A 20,836-nucleotide genomic window follows, 5' to 3' on the forward strand; every position below is an offset into this window, starting at 1 on the left:
GACTATGCGAAAGCATGTTAATTTTTATTTGTAGTACGACGCAATAGTCTGCAAGAGAAGCTGCTGGAGTTTGAGGTCTTCAGCATTACATCTAGTCTGTTAATTTGGGCTTCTTCCGCGCTCGTGTTAGGATTTTCATAAAGCGTTCTTTGGTTTGCGTTGCGTATGTCGGCCTACATCATCGACACGGCCTGTTTCCGGCTATTAGGAGCAATTCATATATTGGGCACTGCGTTTCGACTTTTTTATTAGACCACAGTAAAAAAATTCACTCACAGAAGTCCCTTTCTTTCATGGCTACAAACACGAAGAATTCTGTCGTAAGTAAAACGAATGCGCAAGCCAAAATGACGATGGGGCGAAGTCATAAGCATGGCCCTGTGGCCCAATGGATAAGGCATCTGACTACGAATCAGGGGATTCCAGGTTCGACTCCTGGCAGGGTCGCACTGTCGCATTTCGGCTGCATGGTCTACTGTGTAACGCGCGCGCACGTTCTGGCGTAATGCGTTGATAAACGGAATGTACGCAGACATATTGGAAAGTAATATCACGCACTTAGTATCGTCGCCTTTGTTAGCATTCATGTAAGTTACCATCCACTTGCTACAGTCGCTCTCCATCCTACGGCTAAATCAACAGCCGTGATTTTTACTATGTCGCCGTCCATCCGTACGCGGTGACAGTTGTAAGCTTTACAGTAACGTGACATGCTCCACAAGCAGTTACGGTGTGTGGACGATGCCTATCATGGCAACGCTTGTTCTTTATCGCTTCTCGGCCTAATGGCTAAGATCAAGTGTAGTATCTGTTCTTATCAGTTTAATATCTGGTAGGCCATTCTCTGAATGGTCAGTATATTAATCTGATTTTTGGCCTTGGGTCATGGAGGTGGATTCATTCACGCCGTGACCACGGGTTGCCTTGGTGTTGCACTATTACCGATGGCGGCCCACATAAGCAATAAAAGAATAATAGCAGTCCTCTTTCCGACGGCACTCTGCATAGTCTACGGCGGGAACAAAACGCGTACACTGGGGGAGAATACAGCCTATGCCCCGCGACACGGCAGTTTATAACACACTCAAGCCACAAGCATTAACAAACTTTGAAGGGTACCCTCATGCTACGGTGCAGTTCCAACTCATACTTACCTGACGGGGAAGTAAAGACTGATCAATGAGGGTTTTCTTCCAGAGTGAGGCTCTTGCATTGCACTACGCTTGGGCTGACCTCTGCGATTACTGCAAACGTCAGTAACTCGACCGTACAATTTCTGGTAGTGGGGGCCTGCGTCCGCGCTCGCCCCCTCCTTAAGTCAAAATGAATGAGCTTAGAAAAGTTGCGCGGCCAAATGTCGGTGGTGACTTAAACGCTAAGGTAAAACCTCGCTTGGCTGTTACGAAACGTGATTGCGATATAAGTCCTCGGAAGGCGGCGGAATTTTATTTTATTTGCCATTCCGTCAGGGTTATTGGATGATCGGCAATAGATCGAGTTTGTATGCATTTGAAAGCTCTTTTTTCTCGTACTATCACCTGAAAATGTCGTAGGAAAATGTCATAGGAAACACTTTCAACAACCGCCACGTTCCTTAATTGTTATAACAAGAAATATATCACAGCAAATGAAAATGAAAAGCCTACGACACCGGGAGTTCCCAGGCGGTCCCCCATCCAAGTACTATCCCGGCCCGACGATGCTTAACTTCCGTGATCAGACGAGAACGGGTGTGTTCATCGTGGTATGGCCGTAGACATTAGTAGGTGCAAATACGTGCAATTTATTTTGACGTTGTGATCAAATTTTTTTATTTAATTTCTTTGAGTTACTTAGGACAAGGCGTATGCATGGATTATCTATTAGACTTTAAGGTTATAGTTTTGTGAAAAAAACAATGTTTTTTTAAAGATGTGTGGCTATAAAAATAGCCGTTGTTTTCTGAGTGTAGCGGTTTACTTCTTCTGTCCTTTGTCGTTCTTCTTTGGGAGTAAGACAGCTTGAATGTTTGGCAAAACACCACCAGCTGCAATGGTTACACCGCTCAAAAGTTTGTTTAATTCTTCATCATTACGAACAGCCAATTGTAAATGTCTTGGAATAATCCTAGCTTTTTTGTTGTCTCTTGCTGCGTTACCAGCCAACTCCAATATCTCAGCAGATAAATATTCCAAGACGGCTGCTAAGTAAACTGGTGCTCCAGATCCAATTCGGTTAGCATAGTGCCCTCTACGAAGGAATCTATGCACTCTACCGACTGGAAATTGAAGTCCAGCTCTTGAGGATCTTGTCTTGGCTTTAGCCTTAGCTTTTCCACCTTTTCCACGTCCAGACATAACTGCGATTTGATTTGTAAGTTAATACAAAAACGTACGAATATTTAACGTAAGTGTTAACGAAATAAACTTTACTCGTTTTTTCATCATAAAAATAGGATCGAAATCATGTTTTTTTAACCAATCATAATTAAGTATTAAACAAAAGATTTTTTTTTTAACCAATTAAATTGCGTATCGGCGTTTTCGGATCGAATTCGATCCGATTTTTTTACTTATAAACAAAAAGTTTTGACTTGCAGTTTAATGCTTATTTACAAGTTAAGTAGCAAAAATTTTTAACCATGTCTGACGCAGCAGCTAAAGGAGGAAAACAGGCACCTAAAGTAGCCAAGAAAGGTGAAAAAAGAGCCGGCAAAAAAGGAGGAAAGATTGGTGGAACTGGTGAAAAGAAACGCAAGAGAAAGAGAAAGGAAAGTTATGCTATTTACATCTACAATGTTTTGAAACAAGTTCACCCAGATGTCGGAGTTTCAAGCAAAGCTATGAGCATCATGAACTCATTTGTCAACGACATCTTTGAGCGCATTGCTTCCGAAGCTTCGCGTTTGGCTCTTCAAAACAAAAAGTCGACCATCTCTTCTCGTGAAATTCAAACCGCAGTACGTCTTCTCTTGCCTGGAGAACTTGCAAAACACGCAGTCAGTGAAGGAACAAAAGCCGTCACAAAATACACAAGCAGCAAGTAAACCAACGTCTACCAAACACAAACGGTCTTTTTTAAGACCACACATCTTTAAAAAAACATTTACTTGGCGTCACTACAAGTTAACCGAAGTTAATAAAACTTCTAAATAATGTGCTTAAGAACACTAGCCTACATTTAAAATACTTCCCCATGTGTGTGTGGATTAGCTTCACTTTTCATACGTATTATTAGCTGTACTTGCAGAAAAGACAAGTACATTGATCCATGTTATTGCTTACATTTAACTTAACCCAGCTTTTCACGGAAACACTCCCAGGCAAATTAACCCTACAAAGTATTTCTAAATTTTTTTTGTGTCATATATGACATAGTATCGTATAGCAATAAATGTAACTGTGACAAGACTTTACACATTGTGTAATTTGGAAGCGTGCACAAAGTAATGTTTTAAAAGATTTGTGGCTATAAAAATAGCCGTTTTTGTTGAGCAATGACAACGCTTAACCTCCGAATCCGTAAAGAGTTCTTCCTTGACGTTTTAAGGCATAAACAACATCCATAGCGGTAACGGTCTTGCGTTTAGCGTGCTCTGTGTAGGTTACAGCATCACGAATAACATTCTCTAAGAAAACCTTCAGTACACCTCTGGTTTCCTCATAGATAAGGCCAGAGATACGTTTGACACCACCTCGTCGAGCAAGACGCCGAATAGCAGGTTTTGTGATTCCCTGAATGTTATCACGAAGAATTTTTCGGTGACGTTTAGCACCTCCTTTTCCCAATCCTTTACCTCCTTTTCCGCGTCCAGACATATTGATATAGTTGCGTACAGAACGAGTACAAAAACAACGTTTGAGTTAACAGAATTCAGACAGCTTTAAAAAGAGGCCATAAAATTACCTACTGCTCGTGGAAACACCCTAATTAACCAATAGAGTTGCGTCATTACAAAATGTTCCGAACATTTTGTACATTTTTTTAAGTAAAACTGTAGTTTTTTTAAAAATTCGTGGTCTTAATGTTTCAGTAAGGCAATAAATTTGGCATCGTTGGAATTCGCCAAACCTTCTGCTACTTACTAAAAAAAAAAAAAGTCAAAAGCTTTTGTGTATCAGAAGATACAGCCGTTTTCCCGTAGCCAAAAAACACAGATTTTATAAAAATGTTAAAGTAATGAGCGTAATGTCATTATGCAGCCAATCAGAAATTACTTTCTTAGCACCAATCAAATGGTTTGTTTTGAACCTTAGCTGTCAATCAATATGAGAAATAAAACTTTGGCGCGATAGTGCATTTTAGACCGTCTTGTGTATCCGTACTACATCGACTTCTTAAAATATGGCTCGTACAAAGCAAACTGCACGTAAATCTACTGGAGGAAAGGCTCCACGAAAACAACTCGCCACTAAAGCTGCGAGGAAAAGCGCACCAGCTACTGGAGGAGTGAAAAAACCACATCGTTACAGACCTGGTACAGTTGCTCTCAGAGAAATCAGAAGATACCAGAAGTCAACCGAGCTCTTGATCCGCAAGTTGCCTTTCCAGCGTCTTGTGCGAGAAATTGCTCAGGACTTCAAAACAGATCTGCGATTCCAGAGCACAGCCGTTATGGCTCTGCAAGAGGCTTCTGAAGCGTACCTTGTTGGCTTGTTCGAGGATACTAACTTGTGTGCCATTCACGCAAAACGAGTTACAATCATGCCTAAAGACATCCAGTTGGCAAGAAGAATTCGTGGGGAACGTGCCTAAGCATCTTACCAAACAAAAAACGGCTATTTTTATAGCCACACATCCATAAAAAATATTACGGCTAGCTTTTTATATCAAACTTTGTCCTGCTTTCTGTTTAAATTTTATGCTACATAAAAATTTTATGCTACATAAAGTTTGACAATGTTAAAAATATGAAGGGCAAGAAAAGTAAAAGCAAGAAAATAAGAAATTTAAAAACGAAAATACTTAAACTTAGGGAATCTAATCTTAAATTTACTCTTTTTTAACTGTTTAAGTGACTTAAACAAGTTTAACTTTGTACCAAGATAATGTTTTTTTGTAAATGTGTGGCTATAAAAATAGCCGTTTGTTAATGTAATAGCCAGATACACACAAATTATTTTTTTGCGGTCTTCTTTGCTGCCTTTTTGGGAGTCTTTTTGACCTTCTTTGCTGCAGGTTTTTTAGCAACAGGCTTCTTTGTGGGTTTCTTAGCTGCTGGTTTCTTAGCCGAGGCTTTCTTTGTGGCAGGCTTCTTTGCTGCTTTCTTTGGCGTGCTCTTCTTTGCTGGCTTCTTTTTTGGTGTACTTTTCTTTGCAGTAGGCTTCTTTGCCGTTGGCTTTTTTGCTGCGGCCTTTTTCTTAGGTTTTTCTTTTTTTACCTGACCTAGCTTGAATGATCCAGAAGCACCAGTGCCTTTAGTTTGAATCAAATCGCCTGATGTTACTCCTCGTTTAAGAGCCATTTTCAGATGATGATCTGAGTTTTCAGCAACTTTGTAATTTGCATGAATATATTTTGTAATAGCTTGGCGAGATGAACCACCGCGTTCCTTTAGGGTAGCGATAGCAGCCTTGATCATGTCCACATATTTAGGGTGATCAGCTGTCTTCTTTGCAGCAGGTTTCTTCTTGGGTGCGATTTTCTTTGGAGAAGCTGCTTCACTCATTTTTAATGTTTTCTTACAACAATCCAACGATAAACGATGCTTGTTATCACAGTAGAAGTATACTAAACATTACCGTGTAAATGAGATATAATTTAAGACGGTGCGAAGTATGCGGACGTAAAAGTACCACTCCCGGGAATTGATTTGGCGCGAAAAGAGAAATGTGTGTTTCTGTACATCGTATAATGTCCGTTTTGGGTGCCGCGACTATGCGAAAGCATGTTAATTTTTATTTGTAGTACGACGCAATAGTCTGCAAGAGAAGCTGCTGGAGTTTGAGGTCTTCAGCATTACATCTAGTCTGTTAATTTGGGCTTCTTCCGCGCTCGTGTTAGGATTTTCATAAAGCGTTCTTTGGTTTGCGTTGCGTATGTCGGCCTACATCATCGACACGGCCTGTTTCCGGCTATTAGGAGCAATTCATATATTGGGCACTGCGTTTCGACTTTTTTATTAGACCACAGTAAAAAAATTCACTCACAGAAGTCCCTTTCTTTCATGGCTACAAACACGAAGAATTCTGTCGTAAGTAAAACGAATGCGCAAGCCAAAATGACGATGGGGCGAAGTCATAAGCATGGCCCTGTGGCCCAATGGATAAGGCATCTGACTACGAATCAGGGGATTCCAGGTTCGACTCCTGGCAGGGTCGCACTGTCGCATTTCGGCTGCATGGTCTACTGTGTAACGCGCGCGCACGTTCTGGCGTAATGCGTTGATAAACGGAATGTACGCAGACATATTGGAAAGTAATATCACGCACTTAGTATCGTCGCCTTTGTTAGCATTCATGTAAGTTACCATCCACTTGCTACAGTCGCTCTCCATCCTACGGCTAAATCAACAGCCGTGATTTTTACTATGTCGCCGTCCATCCGTACGCGGTGACAGTTGTAAGCTTTACAGTAACGTGACATGCTCCACAAGCAGTTACGGTGTGTGGACGATGCCTATCATGGCAACGCTTGTTCTTTATCGCTTCTCGGCCTAATGGCTAAGATCAAGTGTAGTATCTGTTCTTATCAGTTTAATATCTGGTAGGCCATTCTCTGAATGGTCAGTATATTAATCTGATTTTTGGCCTTGGGTCATGGAGGTGGATTCATTCACGCCGTGACCACGGGTTGCCTTGGTGTTGCACTATTACCGATGGCGGCCCACATAAGCAATAAAAGAATAATAGCAGTCCTCTTTCCGACGGCACTCTGCATAGTCTACGGCGGGAACAAAACGCGTACACTGGGGGAGAATACAGCCTATGCCCCGCGACACGGCAGTTTATAACACACTCAAGCCACAAGCATTAACAAACTTTGAAGGGTACCCTCATGCTACGGTGCAGTTCCAACTCATACTTACCTGACGGGGAAGTAAAGACTGATCAATGAGGGTTTTCTTCCAGAGTGAGGCTCTTGCATTGCACTACGCTTGGGCTGACCTCTGCGATTACTGCAAACGTCAGTAACTCGACCGTACAATTTCTGGTAGTGGGGGCCTGCGTCCGCGCTCGCCCCCTCCTTAAGTCAAAATGAATGAGCTTAGAAAAGTTGCGCGGCCAAATGTCGGTGGTGACTTAAACGCTAAGGTAAAACCTCGCTTGGCTGTTACGAAACGTGATTGCGATATAAGTCCTCGGAAGGCGGCGGAATTTTATTTTATTTGCCATTCCGTCAGGGTTATTGGATGATCGGCAATAGATCGAGTTTGTATGCATTTGAAAGCTCTTTTTTCTCGTACTATCACCTGAAAATGTCGTAGGAAAATGTCATAGGAAACACTTTCAACAACCGCCACGTTCCTTAATTGTTATAACAAGAAATATATCACAGCAAATGAAAATGAAAAGCCTACGACACCGGGAGTTCCCAGGCGGTCCCCCATCCAAGTGCTATCCCGGCCCGACGATGCTTAACTTCCGTGATCAGACGAGAACGGGTGTGTTCATCGTGGTATGGCCGTAGACATTAGTAGGTGCAAATACGTGCAATTTATTTTGACGTTGTGATCAAATTTTTTTATTTAATTTCTTTGAGTTACTTAGGACAAGGCGTATGCATGGATTATCTATTAGACTTTAAGGTTATAGTTTTGTGAAAAAAACAATGTTTTTTTAAAGATGTGTGGCTATAAAAATAGCCGTTGTTTTCTGAGTGTAGCGGTTTACTTCTTCTGTCCTTTGTCGTTCTTCTTTGGGAGTAAGACAGCTTGAATGTTTGGCAAAACACCGCCAGCTGCAATGGTTACACCGCTCAAAAGTTTGTTTAATTCTTCATCATTACGAACAGCCAATTGTAAATGTCTTGGAATAATCCTAGCTTTTTTGTTGTCTCTTGCTGCGTTACCAGCCAACTCCAATATCTCAGCAGATAAATATTCCAAGACGGCTGCTAAGTAAACTGGTGCTCCAGATCCAATTCGGTTAGCATAGTGCCCTCTACGAAGGAATCTATGCACTCTACCGACTGGAAATTGAAGTCCAGCTCTTGAGGATCTTGTCTTGGCTTTAGCCTTAGCTTTTCCACCTTTTCCACGTCCAGACATAACTGCGATTTGATTTGTAAGTTAATACAAAAACGTACGAATATTTAACGTAAGTGTTAACGAAATAAACTTTACTCGTTTTTTCATCATAAAAATAGGATCGAAATCATAATTAAGTATTAAACAAAAGATTTTTTTTTTAACCAATTAAATTGCGTATCGGCGTTTTCGGATCGAATTCGATCCGATTTTTTTACTTATAAACAAAAAGTTTTGACTTGCAGTTTAATGCTTATTTACAAGTTAAGTAGCAAAAATTTTTAACCATGTCTGACGCAGCAGCTAAAGGAAGAAAACAGGCACCTAAAGTAGCCAAGAAAGGTGAAAAAAGAGCCGGCAAAAAAGGAGGAAAGATTGGTGGAACTGGTGAAAAGAAACGCAAGAGAAAGAGAAAGGAAAGTTATGCTATTTACATCTACAATGTTTTGAAACAAGTTCACCCAGATGTCGGAGTTTCAAGCAAAGCTATGAGCATCATGAACTCATTTGTCAACGACATCTTTGAGCGCATTGCTTCCGAAGCTTCGCGTTTGGCTCTTCAAAACAAAAAGTCGACCATCTCTTCTCGTGAAATTCAAACCGCAGTACGTCTTCTCTTGCCTGGAGAACTTGCAAAACACGCAGTCAGTGAAGGAACAAAAGCCGTCACAAAATACACAAGCAGCAAGTAAACCAACGTCTACCAAACACAAACGGTCTTTTTTAAGACCACACATCTTTAAAAAAACATTTACTTGGCGTCACTACAAGTTAACCGAAGTTAATAAAACTTCTAAATAATGTGCTTAAGAACACTAGCCTACATTTAAAATACTTCCCCATGTGTGTGTGGATTAGCTTCACTTTTCATACGTATTATTAGCTGTACTTGCAGAAAAGACAAGTACATTGATCCATGTTATTGCTTACATTTAACTTAACCCAGCTTTTCACGGAAACACTCCCAGGCAAATTAACCCTACAAAGTATTTCTAAATTTTTTTTGTGTCATATATGACATAGTATCGTATAGCAATAAATGTAACTGTGACAAGACTTTACACATTGTGTAATTTGGAAGCGTGCACAAAGTAATGTTTTAAAAGATTTGTGGCTATAAAAATAGCCGTTTTTGTTGAGCAATGACAACGCTTAACCTCCGAATCCGTAAAGAGTTCTTCCTTGACGTTTTAAGGCATAAACAACATCCATAGCGGTAACGGTCTTGCGTTTAGCGTGCTCTGTGTAGGTTACAGCATCACGAATAACATTCTCTAAGAAAACCTTCAGTACACCTCTGGTTTCCTCATAGATAAGGCCAGAGATACGTTTGACACCACCTCGTCGAGCAAGACGTCGAATAGCAGGTTTTGTGATTCCCTGAATGTTATCACGAAGAATTTTTCGGTGACGTTTAGCACCTCCTTTTCCCAATCCTTTACCTCCTTTTCCGCGTCCAGACATATTGATATAGTTGCGTACAGAACGAGTACAAAAACAACGTTTGAGTTAACAGAATTCAGACAGCTTTAAAAAGAGGCCATAAAATTACCTACTGCTCGTGGAAACACCCTAATTAACCAATAGAGTTGCGTCATTACAAAATGTTCCGAACATTTTGTACATTTTTTTAAGTAAAACTGTAGTTTTTTTAAAAATTCGTGGTCTTAATGTTTCAGTAAGGCAATAAATTTGGCATCGTTGGAATTCGCCAAACCTTCTGCTACTTACTAAAAAAAAAAAAAGTCAAAAGCTTTTGTGTATCAGAAGATACAGCCGTTTTCCCGTAGCCAAAAAACACAGATTTTATAAAAATGTTAAAGTAATGAGCGTAATGTCATTATGCAGCCAATCAGAAATTACTTTCTTAGCACCAATCAAATGGTTTGTTTTGAACCTTAGCTGTCAATCAATATGAGAAATAAAACTTTGGCGCGATAGTGCATTTTAGACCGTCTTGTGTATCCGTACTACATCGACTTCTTAAAATATGGCTCGTACAAAGCAAACTGCACGTAAATCTACTGGAGGAAAGGCTCCACGAAAACAACTCGCCACTAAAGCTGCGAGGAAAAGCGCACCAGCTACTGGAGGAGTGAAAAAACCACATCGTTACAGACCTGGTACAGTTGCTCTCAGAGAAATCAGAAGATACCAGAAGTCAACCGAGCTCTTGATCCGCAAGTTGCCTTTCCAGCGTCTTGTGCGAGAAATTGCTCAGGACTTCAAAACAGATCTGCGATTCCAGAGCACAGCCGTTATGGCTCTGCAAGAGGCTTCTGAAGCGTACCTTGTTGGCTTGTTCGAGGATACTAACTTGTGTGCCATTCACGCAAAACGAGTTACAATCATGCCTAAAGACATCCAGTTGGCAAGAAGAATTCGTGGGGAACGTGCCTAAGCATCTTACCAAACAAAAAACGGCTATTTTTATAGCCACACATCCATAAAAAATATTACGGCTAGCTTTTTATATCAAACTTTGTCCTGCTTTCTGTTTAAATTTTATGCTACATAAAAATTTTATGCTACATAAAGTTTGACAATGTTAAAAATATGAAGGGCAAGAAAAGTAAAAGCAAGAAAATAAGAAATTTAAAAACGAAAATACTTAAACTTAGGGAATCTAATCTTAAATTTACTCTTTTTTAACTGTTTAAGTGACTTAAACAAGTTTAACTTTGTACCAAGATAATGTTTTTTTGTAAATGTGTGGCTATAAAAATAGCCGTTTGTTAATGTAATAGCCAGATACACACAAATTATTTTTTTGCGGTCTTCTTTGCTGCCTTTTTGGGAGTCTTTTTGACCTTCTTTGCTGCAGGTTTTTTAGCAACAGGCTTCTTTGTGGGTTTCTTAGCTGCTGGTTTCTTAGCCGAGGCTTTCTTTGTGGCAGGCTTCTTTGCTGCTTTCTTTGGCGTGCTCTTCTTTGCTGGCTTCTTTTTTGGTGTACTTTTCTTTGCAGTAGGCTTCTTTGCCGTTGGCTTTTTTGCTGCGGCCTTTTTCTTAGGTTTTTCTTTTTTTACCTGACCTAGCTTGAATGATCCAGAAGCACCAATGCTTTAGTTTGAATCAAATCGCCTGATGTTACTCCTCGTTTAAGAGCCATTTTCAGATGATGATCTGAGTTTTCAGCAACTTTGTAATTTGCATGAATATATTTTGTAATAGCTTGGCGAGATGAACCACCGCGTTCCTTTAGGGTAGCGATAGCAGCCTTGATCATGTCCACATATTTAGGGTGATCAGCTGTCTTCTTTGCAGCAGGTTTCTTCTTGGGTGCGATTTTCTTTGGAGAAGCTGCTTCACTCATTTTTAATGTTTTCTTACAACAATCCAACGATAAACGATGCTTGTTATCACAGTAGAAGTATACTAAACATTACCGTGTAAATGAGATATAATTTAAGACGGTGCGAAGTATGCGGACGTAAAAGTACCACTCCCGGGAATTGATTTGGCGCGAAAACAGAAATGTGTGTTTCTGTACATCGTATAATGTCCGTTTTGGGTGCCGCGACTATGCGAAAGCATGTTAATTTTTATTTGTAGTACGACGCAATAGTCTGCAAGAGAAGCTGCTGGAGTTTGAGGTCTTCAGCATTACATCTAGTCTGTTAATTTGGGCTTCTTCCGCGCTCGTGTTAGGATTTTCATAAAGCGTTCTTTGGTTTGCGTTGCGTATGTCGGCCTACATCATCGACACGGCCTGTTTCCGGCTATTAGGAGCAATTCATATATTGGGCACTGCGTTTCGACTTTTTTATTAGACCACAGTAAAAAAATTCACTCACAGAAGTCCCTTTCTTTCATGGCTACAAACACGAAGAATTCTGTCGTAAGTAAAACGAATGCGCAAGCCAAAATGACGATGGGGCGAAGTCATAAGCATGGCCCTGTGGCCCAATGGATAAGGCATCTGACTACGAATCAGGGGATTCCAGGTTCGACTCCTGGCAGGGTCGCACTGTCGCATTTCGGCTGCATGGTCTACTGTGTAACGCGCGCGCACGTTCTGGCGTAATGCGTTGATAAACGGAATGTACGCAGACATATTGGAAAGTAATATCACGCACTTAGTATCGTCGCCTTTGTTAGCATTCATGTAAGTTACCATCCACTTGCTACAGTCGCTCTCCATCCTACGGCTAAATCAACAGCCGTGATTTTTACTATGTCGCCGTCCATCCGTACGCGGTGACAGTTGTAAGCTTTACAGTAACGTGACATGCTCCACAAGCAGTTACGGTGTGTGGACGATGCCTATCATGGCAACGCTTGTTCTTTATCGCTTCTCGGCCTAATGGCTAAGATCAAGTGTAGTATCTGTTCTTATCAGTTTAATATCTGGTAGGCCATTCTCTGAATGGTCAGTATATTAATCTGATTTTTGGCCTTGGGTCATGGAGGTGGATTCATTCACGCCGTGACCACGGGTTGCCTTGGTGTTGCACTATTACCGATGGCGGCCCACATAAGCAATAAAAGAATAATAGCAGTCCTCTTTCCGACGGCACTCTGCATAGTCTACGGCGGGAACAAAACGCGTACACTGGGGGAGATTACAGCCTATGCCCCGCGACACGGCAGTTTATAACACACTCAAGCCACAAGCATTAACAAACTTTGAAGGGTACCCTCATGCTACGGTGCAGTTCCAACTCATACTTACCTGACGGGGAAGTAAAGACTGATCAATGAGGGTTTTCTTCCAGAGTGAGGCTCTTGCATTGCACTACGCTTGGGCTGACCTCTGCGATTACTGCAAACGTCAGTAACTCGACCGTACAATTTCTGGTAGTGGGGGCCTGCGTCCGCGCTCGCCCCCTCCTTAAGTCAAAATGAATGAGCTTAGAAAAGTTGCGCGGCCAAATGTCGGTGGTGACTTAAACGCTAAGGTAAAACCTCGCTTGGCTGTTACGAAACGTGATTGCGATATAAGTCCTCGGAAGGCGGCGGAATTTTATTTTATTTGCCATTCCGTCAGGGTTATTGGATGATCGGCAATAGATCGAGTTTGTATGCATTTGAAAGCTCTTTTTTCTCGTACTATCACCTGAAAATGTCGTAGGAAAATGTCATAGGAAACACTTTCAACAACCGCCACGTTCCTTAATTGTTATAACAAGAAATATATCACAGCAAATGAAAATGAAAAGCCTACGACACCGGGAGTTCCCAGGCGGTCCCCCATCCAAGTACTATCCCGGCCCGACGATGCTTAACTTCCGTGATCAGACGAGAACGGGTGTGTTCATCGTGGTATGGCCGTAGACATTAGTAGGTGCAAATACGTGCAATTTATTTTGACGTTGTGATCAAATTTTTTTATTTAATTTCTTTGAGTTACTTAGGACAAGGCGTATGCATGGATTATCTATTAGACTTTAAGGTTATAGTTTTGTGAAAAAAACAATGTTTTTTTAAAGATGTGTGGCTATAAAAATAGCCGTTGTTTTCTGAGTGTAGCGGTTTACTTCTTCTGTCCTTTGTCGTTCTTCTTTGGGAGTAAGACAGCTTGAATGTTTGGCAAAACACCACCAGCTGCAATGGTTACACCGCTCAAAAGTTTGTTTAATTCTTCATCATTACGAACAGCCAATTGTAAATGTCTTGGAATAATCCTAGCTTTTTTGTTGTCTCTTGCTGCGTTACCAGCCAACTCCAATATCTCAGCAGATAAATATTCCAAGACGGCTGCTAAGTAAACTGGTGCTCCAGATCCAATTCGGTTAGCATAGTGCCCTCTACGAAGGAATCTATGCACTCTACCGACTGGAAATTGAAGTCCAGCTCTTGAGGATCTTGTCTTGGCTTTAGCCTTAGCTTTTCCACCTTTTCCACGTCCAGACATAACTGCGATTTGATTTGTAAGTTAATACAAAAACGTACGAATATTTAACGTAAGTGTTAACGAAATAAACTTTACTCGTTTTTTCATCATAAAAATAGGATCGAAATCATGTTTTTTTAACCAATCATAATTAAGTATTAAACAAAAGATTTTTTTTTTAACCAATTAAATTGCGTATCGGCGTTTTCGGATCGAATTCGATCCGATTTTTTTACTTATAAACAAAAAGTTTTGACTTGCAGTTTAATGCTTATTTACAAGTTAAGTAGCAAAAATTTTTAACCATGTCTGACGCAGCAGCTAAAGGAGGAAAACAGGCACCTAAAGTAGCCAAGAAAGGTGAAAAAAGAGCCGGCAAAAAAGGAGGAAAGATTGGTGGAACTGGTGAAAAGAAACGCAAGAGAAAGAGAAAGGAAAGTTATGCTATTTACATCTACAATGTTTTGAAACAAGTTCACCCAGATGTCGGAGTTTCAAGCAAAGCTATGAGCATCATGAACTCATTTGTCAACGACATCTTTGAGCGCATTGCTTCCGAAGCTTCGCGTTTGGCTCTTCAAAACAAAAAGTCGACCATCTCTTCTCGTGAAATTCAAACCGCAGTACGTCTTCTCTTGCCTGGAGAACTTGCAAAACACGCAGTCAGTGAAGGAACAAAAGCCGTCACAAAATACACAAGCAGCAAGTAAACCAACGTCTACCAAACACAAACGGTCTTTTTTAAGACCACACATCTTTAAAAAAACATTTACTTGGCGGGTATCGGCGTTTTCGGATCGAATTCGATCCGATTTTTTTACTTATAAACAAAAAGTTTTGACTTGCAGTTTAATGCTTATTTACAAGTTAAGTAGCAAAAATTTTTAACCATGTCTGACGCAGCAGCTAAAGGAGGAAAACAGGCACCTAAAGTAGCCAAGAAAGGTGAAAAAAGAGCCGGCAAAAAAGGAGGAAAGATTGGTGGAACTGGTGAAAAGAAACGCAAGAGAAAGAGAAAGGAAAGTTATGCTATTTACATCTACAATGTTTTGAAACAAGTTCACCCACATGTCGGAGTTTCAAGCAAAGCTATGAGCATCATGAACTCATTTGTCAACGACATCTTTGAGCGCATTGCTTCCGAAGCTTCGCGTTTGGCTCTTCAAAACAAAAAGTCGACCATCTCTTCTCGTGAAATTCAAACCGCAGTACGTCTTCTCTTGCCTGGAGAACTTGCAAAACACGCAGTCAGTGAAGGAACAAAAGCCGTCACAAAATACACAAGCAGCAAGTAAACCAACGTCTACCAAACACAAACGGTCTTTTTTAAGACCACACATCTTTAAAAAAACATTTACTTGGCGTCACTACAAGTTAACCGAAGTTAATAAAACTTCTAAATAATGTGCTTAAGAACACTAGCCTACATTTAAAATACTTCCCCATGTGTGTGTGGATTAGCTTCACTTTTCATACGTATTATTAGCTGTACTTGCAGAAAAGACAAGTACATTGATCCATGTTATTGCTTACATTTAACTTAACCCAGCTTTTCACGGAAACACTCCCAGGCAAATTAACCCTACAAAGTATTTCTAAATTTTTTTTGTGTCATATATGACATAGTATCGTATAGCAATAAATGTAACTGTGACAAGACTTTACACATTGTGTAATTTGGAAGCGTGCACAAAGTAATGTTTTAAAAGATTTGTGGCTATAAAAATAGCCGTTTTCGTTGAGCAATGACAACGCTTAACCTCCGAATCCGTAAAGAGTTCTTCCTTGACGTTTTAAGGCATAAACAACATCCATAGCGGTAACGGTCTTGCGTTTAGCGTGCTCTGTGTAGGTTACAGCATCACGAATAACATTCTCTAAGAAAACCTTCAGTACACCTCTGGTTTCCTCATAGATAAGGCCAGAGATACGTTTGACACCACCTCGTCGAGCAAGACGTCGAATAGCAGGTTTTGTGATTCCCTGAATGTTATCACGAAGAATTTTTCGGTGACGTTTAGCACCTCCTTTTCCCAATCCTTTACCTCCTTTTCCGCGTCCAGACATATTGATATAGTTGCGTACAGAACGAGTACAAAAACAACGTTTGAGTTAACAGAATTCAGACAGCTTTAAAAAGAGGCCATAAAATTACCTACTGCTCGTGGAAACACCCTAATTAACCAATAGAGTTGCGTCATTACAAAATGTTCCGAACATTTTGTACATTTTTTTAAGTAAAACTGTAGTTTTTTTAAAAATTCGTGGTCTTAATGTTTCAGTAAGGCAATAAATTTGGCATCGTTGGAATTCGCCAAACCTTCTGCTACTTACTAAAAAAAAAAAAAGTCAAAAGCTTTTGTGTATCAGAAGATACAGCCGTTTTCCCGTAGCCAAAAAACACAGATTTTATAAAAATGTTAAAGTAATGAGCGTAATGTCATTATGCAGCCAATCAGAAATTACTTTCTTAGCACCAATCAAATGGTTTGTTTTGAACCTTAGCTGTCAATCAATATGAGAAATAAAACTTTGGCGCGATAGTGCATTTTAGACCGTCTTGTGTATCCGTACTACATCGACTTCTTAAAATATGGCTCGTACAAAGCAAACTGCACGTAAATCTACTGGAGGAAAGGCTCCACGAAAACAACTCGCCACTAAAGCTGCGAGGAAAAGCGCACCAGCTACTGGAGGAGTGAAAAAACCACATCGTTACAGACCTGGTACAGTTGCTCTCAGAGAAATCAGAAGATACCAGAAGTCAACCGAGCTCTTGATCCGCAAGTTGCCTTTCCAGCGTCTTGTGCGAGAAATTGCTCAGGACTTCAAAACAGATCTGCGATTCCAGAGCACAGCCGTTATGGCTCTGCAAGAGGCTTCTGAAGCGTACCTTGTTGGCTTGTTCGAGGATACTAACTTGTGTGCCATTCACGCAAAACGAGTTACAATCATGCCTAAAGACATCCAGTTGGCAAGAAGAATTCGTGGGGAACGTGCCTAAGCATCTTACCAAACAAAAAACGGCTATTTTTATAGCCACACATCCATAAAAAATATTACGGCTAGCTTTTTATATCAAACTTTGTCCTGCTTTCTGTTTAAATTTTATGCTACATAAAAATTTTATGCTACATAAAGTTTGACAATGTTAAAAATATGAAGGGCAAGAAAAGTAAAAGCAAGAAAATAAGAAATTTAAAAACGAAAATACTTAAACTTAGGGAATCTAATCTTAAATTTACTCTTTTTTAACTGTTTAAGTGACTTAAACAAGTTTAACTTTGTACCAAGATAATGTTTTTTTGTAAATGTGTGGCTATAAAAATAGCCGTTTGTTAATGTAATAGCCAGATACACACAAATTATTTTTTTGCGGTCTTCTTTGCTGCCTTTTTGGGAGTCTTTTTGACCTTCTTTGCTGCAGGTTTTTTAGCAACAGGCTTCTTTGTGGGTTTCTTAGCTGCTGGTTTCTTAGCCGAGGCTTTCTTTGTGGCAGGCTTCTTTGCTGCTTTCTTTGGCGTGCTCTTCTTTGCTGGCTTCTTTTTTGGTGTACTTTTCTTTGCAGTAGGCTTCTTTGCCGTTGGCTTTTTTGCTGCGGCCTTTTTCTTAGGTTTTTCTTTTTTTACCTGACCTAGCTTGAATGATCCAGAAGCACCAGTGCCTTTAGTTTGAATCAAATCGCCTGATGTTACTCCTCGTTTAAGAGCCATTTTCAGATGATGATCTGAGTTTTCAGCAACTTTGTAATTTGCATGAATATATTTTGTAATAGCTTGGCGAGATGAACCACCGCGTTCCTTTAGGGTAGCGATAGCAGCCTTGATCATGTCCACATATTTAGGGTGATCAGCTGTCTTCTTTGCAGCAGGTTTCTTCTTGGGTGCGATTTTCTTTGGAGAAGCTGCTTCACTCATTTTTAATGTTTTCTTACAACAATCCAACGATAAACGATGCTTGTTATCACAGTAGAAGTATACTAAACATTACCGTGTAAATGAGATATAATTTAAGACGGTGCGAAGTATGCGGACGTAAAAGTACCACTCCCGGGAATTGATTTGGCGCGAAAACAGAAATGTGTGTTTCTGTACATCGTATAATGTCCGTTTTGGGTGCCGCGACTATGCGAAAGCATGTTAATTTTTATTTGTAGTACGACGCAATAGTCTGCAAGAGAAGCTGCTGGAGTTTGAGGTCTTCAGCATTACATCTAGTCTGTTAATTTGGGCTTCTTCCGCGCTCGTGTTAGGATTTTCATAAAGCGTTCTTTGGTTTGCGTTGCGTATGTCGGCCTACATCATCGACACGGCCTGTTTCCGGCTATTAGGAGCAATTCATATATTGGGCACTGCGTTTCGACTTTTTTATTAGACCACAGTAAAAAAATTCACTCACAGAAGTCCCTTTCTTTCATGGCTACAAACACGAAGAATTCTGTCGTAAGTAAAACGAATGCGCAAGCCAAAATGACGATGGGGCGAAGTCATAAGCATGGCCCTGTGGCCCAATGGATAAGGCATCTGACTACGAATCAGGGGATTCCAGGTTCGACTCCTGGCAGGGTCGCACTGTCGCATTTCGGCTGCATGGTCTACTGTGTAACGCGCGCGCACGTTCTGGCGTAATGCGTTGATAAACGGAATGTACGCAGACATATTGGAAAGTAATATCACGCACTTAGTATCGTCGCCTTTGTTAGCATTCATGTAAGTTACCATCCACTTGCTACAGTCGCTCTCCATCCTACGGCTAAATCAACAGCCGTGATTTTTACTATGTCGCCGTCCATCCGTACGCGGTGACAGTTGTAAGCTTTACAGTAACGTGACATGCTCCACAAGCAGTTACGGTGTGTGGACGATGCCTATCATGGCAACGCTTGTTCTTTATCGCTTCTCGGCCTAATGGCTAAGATCAAGTGTAGTATCTGTTCTTATCAGTTTAATATCTGGTAGGCCATTCTCTGAATGGTCAGTATATTAATCTGATTTTTGGCCTTGGGTCATGGAGGTGGATTCATTCACGCCGTGACCACGGGTTGCCTTGGTGTTGCACTATTACCGATGGCGGCCCACATAAGCAATAAAAGAATAATAGCAGTCCTCTTTCCGACGGCACTCTGCATAGTCTACGGCGGGAACAAAACGCGTACACTGGGGGAGAATACAGCCTATGCCCCGCGACACGGCAGTTTATAACACACTCAAGCCACAAGCATTAACAAACTTTGAAGGGTACCCTCATGCTACGGTGCAGTTCCAACTCATACTTACCTGACGGGGAAGTAAAGACTGATCAATGAGGGTTTTCTTCCAGAGTGAGGCTCTTGCATTGCACTACGCTTGGGCTGACCTCTGCGATTACTGCAAACGTCAGTAACTCGACCGTACAATTTCTGGTAGTGGGGGCCTGCGTCCGCGCTCGCCCCCTCCTTAAGTCAAAATGAATGAGCTTAGAAAAGTTGCGCGGCCAAATGTCGGTGGTGACTTAAACGCTAAGGTAAAACCTCGCTTGGCTGTTACGAAACGTGATTGCGATATAAGTCCTCGGAAGGCGGCGGAATTTTATTTTATTTGCCATTCCGTCAGGGTTATTGGATGATCGGCAATAGATCGAGTTTGTATGCATTTGAAAGCTCTTTTTTCTCGTACTATCACCTGAAAATGTCGTAGGAAAATGTCATAGGAAACACTTTCAACAACCGCCACGTTCCTTAATTGTTATAACAAGAAATATATCACAGCAAATGAAAATGAAAAGCCTACGACACCGGGAGTTCCCAGGCGGTCCCCCATCCAAGTACTATCCCGGCCCGACGATGCTTAACTTCCGTGATCAGACGAGAACGGGTGTGTTCATCGTGGTATGGCCGTAGACATTAGTAGGTGCAAATACGTGCAATTTATTTTGACGTTGTGATCAAATTTTTTTATTTAATTTCTTTGAGTTACTTAGGACAAGGCGTATGCATGGATTATCTATTAGACTTTAAGGTTATAGTTTTGTGAAAAAAACAATGTTTTTTTAAAGATGTGTGGCTATAAAAATAGCCGTTGTTTTCTGAGTGTAGCGGTTTACTTCTTCTGTCCTTTGTCGTTCTTCTTTGGGAGTAAGACAGCTTGAATGTTTGGCAAAACACCACCAGCTGCAATGGTTACACCGCTCAAAAGTTTGTTTAATTCTTCATCATTACGAACAGCCAATTGTAAATGTCTTGGAATAATCCTAGCTTTTTTGTTGTCTCTTGCTGCGTTACCAGCCAACTCCAATATCTCAGCAGATAAATATTCCAAGACGGCTGCTAAGTAAACTGGTGCTCCAGATCCAATTCGGTTAGCATAGTGCCCTCTACGAAGGAATCTATGCACTCTACCGACTGGAAATTGAAGTCCAGCTCTTGAGGATCTTGTCTTGGCTTTAGCCTTAGCTTTTCCACCTTTTCCACGTCCAGACATAACTGCGATTTGATTTGTAAGTTAATACAAAAACGTACGAATATTTAACGTAAGTGTTAACGAAATAAACTTTACTCGTTTTTTCATCATAAAAATAGGATCGAAATCATGTTTTTTTAACCAATCATAATTAAGTATTAAACAAAAGATTTTTTTTTTAACCAATTAAATTGCGTATCGGCGTTTTCGGATCGAATTCGATCCGATTTTTTTACTTATAAACAAAAAGTTTTGACTTGCAGTTTAATGCTTATTTACAAGTTAAGTAGCAAAAATTTTTAACCATGTCTGACGCAGCAGCTAAAGGAGGAAAACAGGCACCTAAAGTAGCCAAGAAAGGTGAAAAAAGAGCCGGCAAAAAAGGAGGAAAGATTGGTG

At 40.7% G+C, this 20,836-nt stretch overlaps 1 protein-coding gene and 16 non-coding genes across 17 annotated transcripts; 13 read left to right on the top strand and 4 right to left on the bottom strand.

The window, feature by feature from the left end:
• Window positions 1–374: 374 nt before the first annotated feature.
• Trnar-acg (transfer RNA arginine (anticodon ACG)) lies at window positions 375–447 on the top strand. Its single transcript has one exon. It is a non-coding gene; the product is annotated as a tRNA-Arg (tRNA).
• A 322-nt stretch (window positions 448–769) lies between these two features.
• Window positions 770–961, top strand: LOC130661426 (U2 spliceosomal RNA). The gene has a single exon (XR_008988619.1). It is a non-coding gene; the product is annotated as a U2 spliceosomal RNA (small nuclear RNA).
• Window positions 962–1,146: 185 nt separating this feature from the next.
• Window positions 1,147–1,311, top strand: LOC130660380 (U1 spliceosomal RNA). The gene has a single exon (XR_008987579.1). It is a non-coding gene; the product is annotated as a U1 spliceosomal RNA (small nuclear RNA).
• A 328-nt stretch (window positions 1,312–1,639) lies between these two features.
• LOC130658429 (5S ribosomal RNA) lies at window positions 1,640–1,758 on the bottom strand. The gene has a single exon (XR_008985644.1). It is a non-coding gene; the product is annotated as a 5S ribosomal RNA (ribosomal RNA).
• Window positions 1,759–6,226: 4,468 nt separating this feature from the next.
• Trnar-acg (transfer RNA arginine (anticodon ACG)) lies at window positions 6,227–6,299 on the top strand. The gene has a single exon. It is a non-coding gene; the product is annotated as a tRNA-Arg (tRNA).
• A 322-nt stretch (window positions 6,300–6,621) lies between these two features.
• Window positions 6,622–6,813, top strand: LOC130661427 (U2 spliceosomal RNA). Its single transcript, XR_008988620.1, has one exon. It is a non-coding gene; the product is annotated as a U2 spliceosomal RNA (small nuclear RNA).
• A 185-nt stretch (window positions 6,814–6,998) lies between these two features.
• LOC130660381 (U1 spliceosomal RNA) lies at window positions 6,999–7,163 on the top strand. The gene has a single exon (XR_008987581.1). It is a non-coding gene; the product is annotated as a U1 spliceosomal RNA (small nuclear RNA).
• Window positions 7,164–7,491: 328 nt separating this feature from the next.
• LOC130659175 (5S ribosomal RNA) lies at window positions 7,492–7,610 on the bottom strand. Its single transcript, XR_008986386.1, has one exon. It is a non-coding gene; the product is annotated as a 5S ribosomal RNA (ribosomal RNA).
• Window positions 7,611–8,302: 692 nt separating this feature from the next.
• LOC130656824 (histone H2B, gonadal-like) lies at window positions 8,303–8,994 on the top strand. Its single transcript, XM_057459761.1, has one exon. The coding sequence runs from the start codon at window positions 8,455–8,457 to the stop codon at window positions 8,857–8,859; it is 405 nt and encodes a 134-aa protein (XP_057315744.1). The 5' UTR covers window positions 8,303–8,454; the 3' UTR covers window positions 8,860–8,994.
• Window positions 8,995–12,059: 3,065 nt separating this feature from the next.
• On the top strand, window positions 12,060–12,132 carry Trnar-acg (transfer RNA arginine (anticodon ACG)). Its single transcript has one exon. It is a non-coding gene; the product is annotated as a tRNA-Arg (tRNA).
• A 322-nt stretch (window positions 12,133–12,454) lies between these two features.
• On the top strand, window positions 12,455–12,646 carry LOC130661429 (U2 spliceosomal RNA). Its single transcript, XR_008988621.1, has one exon. It is a non-coding gene; the product is annotated as a U2 spliceosomal RNA (small nuclear RNA).
• Window positions 12,647–12,831: 185 nt separating this feature from the next.
• On the top strand, window positions 12,832–12,996 carry LOC130660382 (U1 spliceosomal RNA). The gene has a single exon (XR_008987582.1). It is a non-coding gene; the product is annotated as a U1 spliceosomal RNA (small nuclear RNA).
• Window positions 12,997–13,324: 328 nt separating this feature from the next.
• LOC130658430 (5S ribosomal RNA) lies at window positions 13,325–13,443 on the bottom strand. Its single transcript, XR_008985645.1, has one exon. It is a non-coding gene; the product is annotated as a 5S ribosomal RNA (ribosomal RNA).
• Window positions 13,444–18,496: 5,053 nt separating this feature from the next.
• On the top strand, window positions 18,497–18,569 carry Trnar-acg (transfer RNA arginine (anticodon ACG)). Its single transcript has one exon. It is a non-coding gene; the product is annotated as a tRNA-Arg (tRNA).
• A 322-nt stretch (window positions 18,570–18,891) lies between these two features.
• Window positions 18,892–19,083, top strand: LOC130661430 (U2 spliceosomal RNA). The gene has a single exon (XR_008988622.1). It is a non-coding gene; the product is annotated as a U2 spliceosomal RNA (small nuclear RNA).
• Window positions 19,084–19,268: 185 nt separating this feature from the next.
• Window positions 19,269–19,433, top strand: LOC130660383 (U1 spliceosomal RNA). Its single transcript, XR_008987583.1, has one exon. It is a non-coding gene; the product is annotated as a U1 spliceosomal RNA (small nuclear RNA).
• A 328-nt stretch (window positions 19,434–19,761) lies between these two features.
• Window positions 19,762–19,880, bottom strand: LOC130658432 (5S ribosomal RNA). The gene has a single exon (XR_008985646.1). It is a non-coding gene; the product is annotated as a 5S ribosomal RNA (ribosomal RNA).
• Between the last annotated feature and the right edge of the window lie 956 nt (window positions 19,881–20,836).

The sequence above is a fragment of the Hydractinia symbiolongicarpus genome, chromosome 9, assembly GCF_029227915.1.
Source record: "Hydractinia symbiolongicarpus strain clone_291-10 chromosome 9, HSymV2.1, whole genome shotgun sequence".
NCBI classification, from domain to species: domain Eukaryota; kingdom Metazoa; phylum Cnidaria; class Hydrozoa; order Anthoathecata; family Hydractiniidae; genus Hydractinia; species Hydractinia symbiolongicarpus.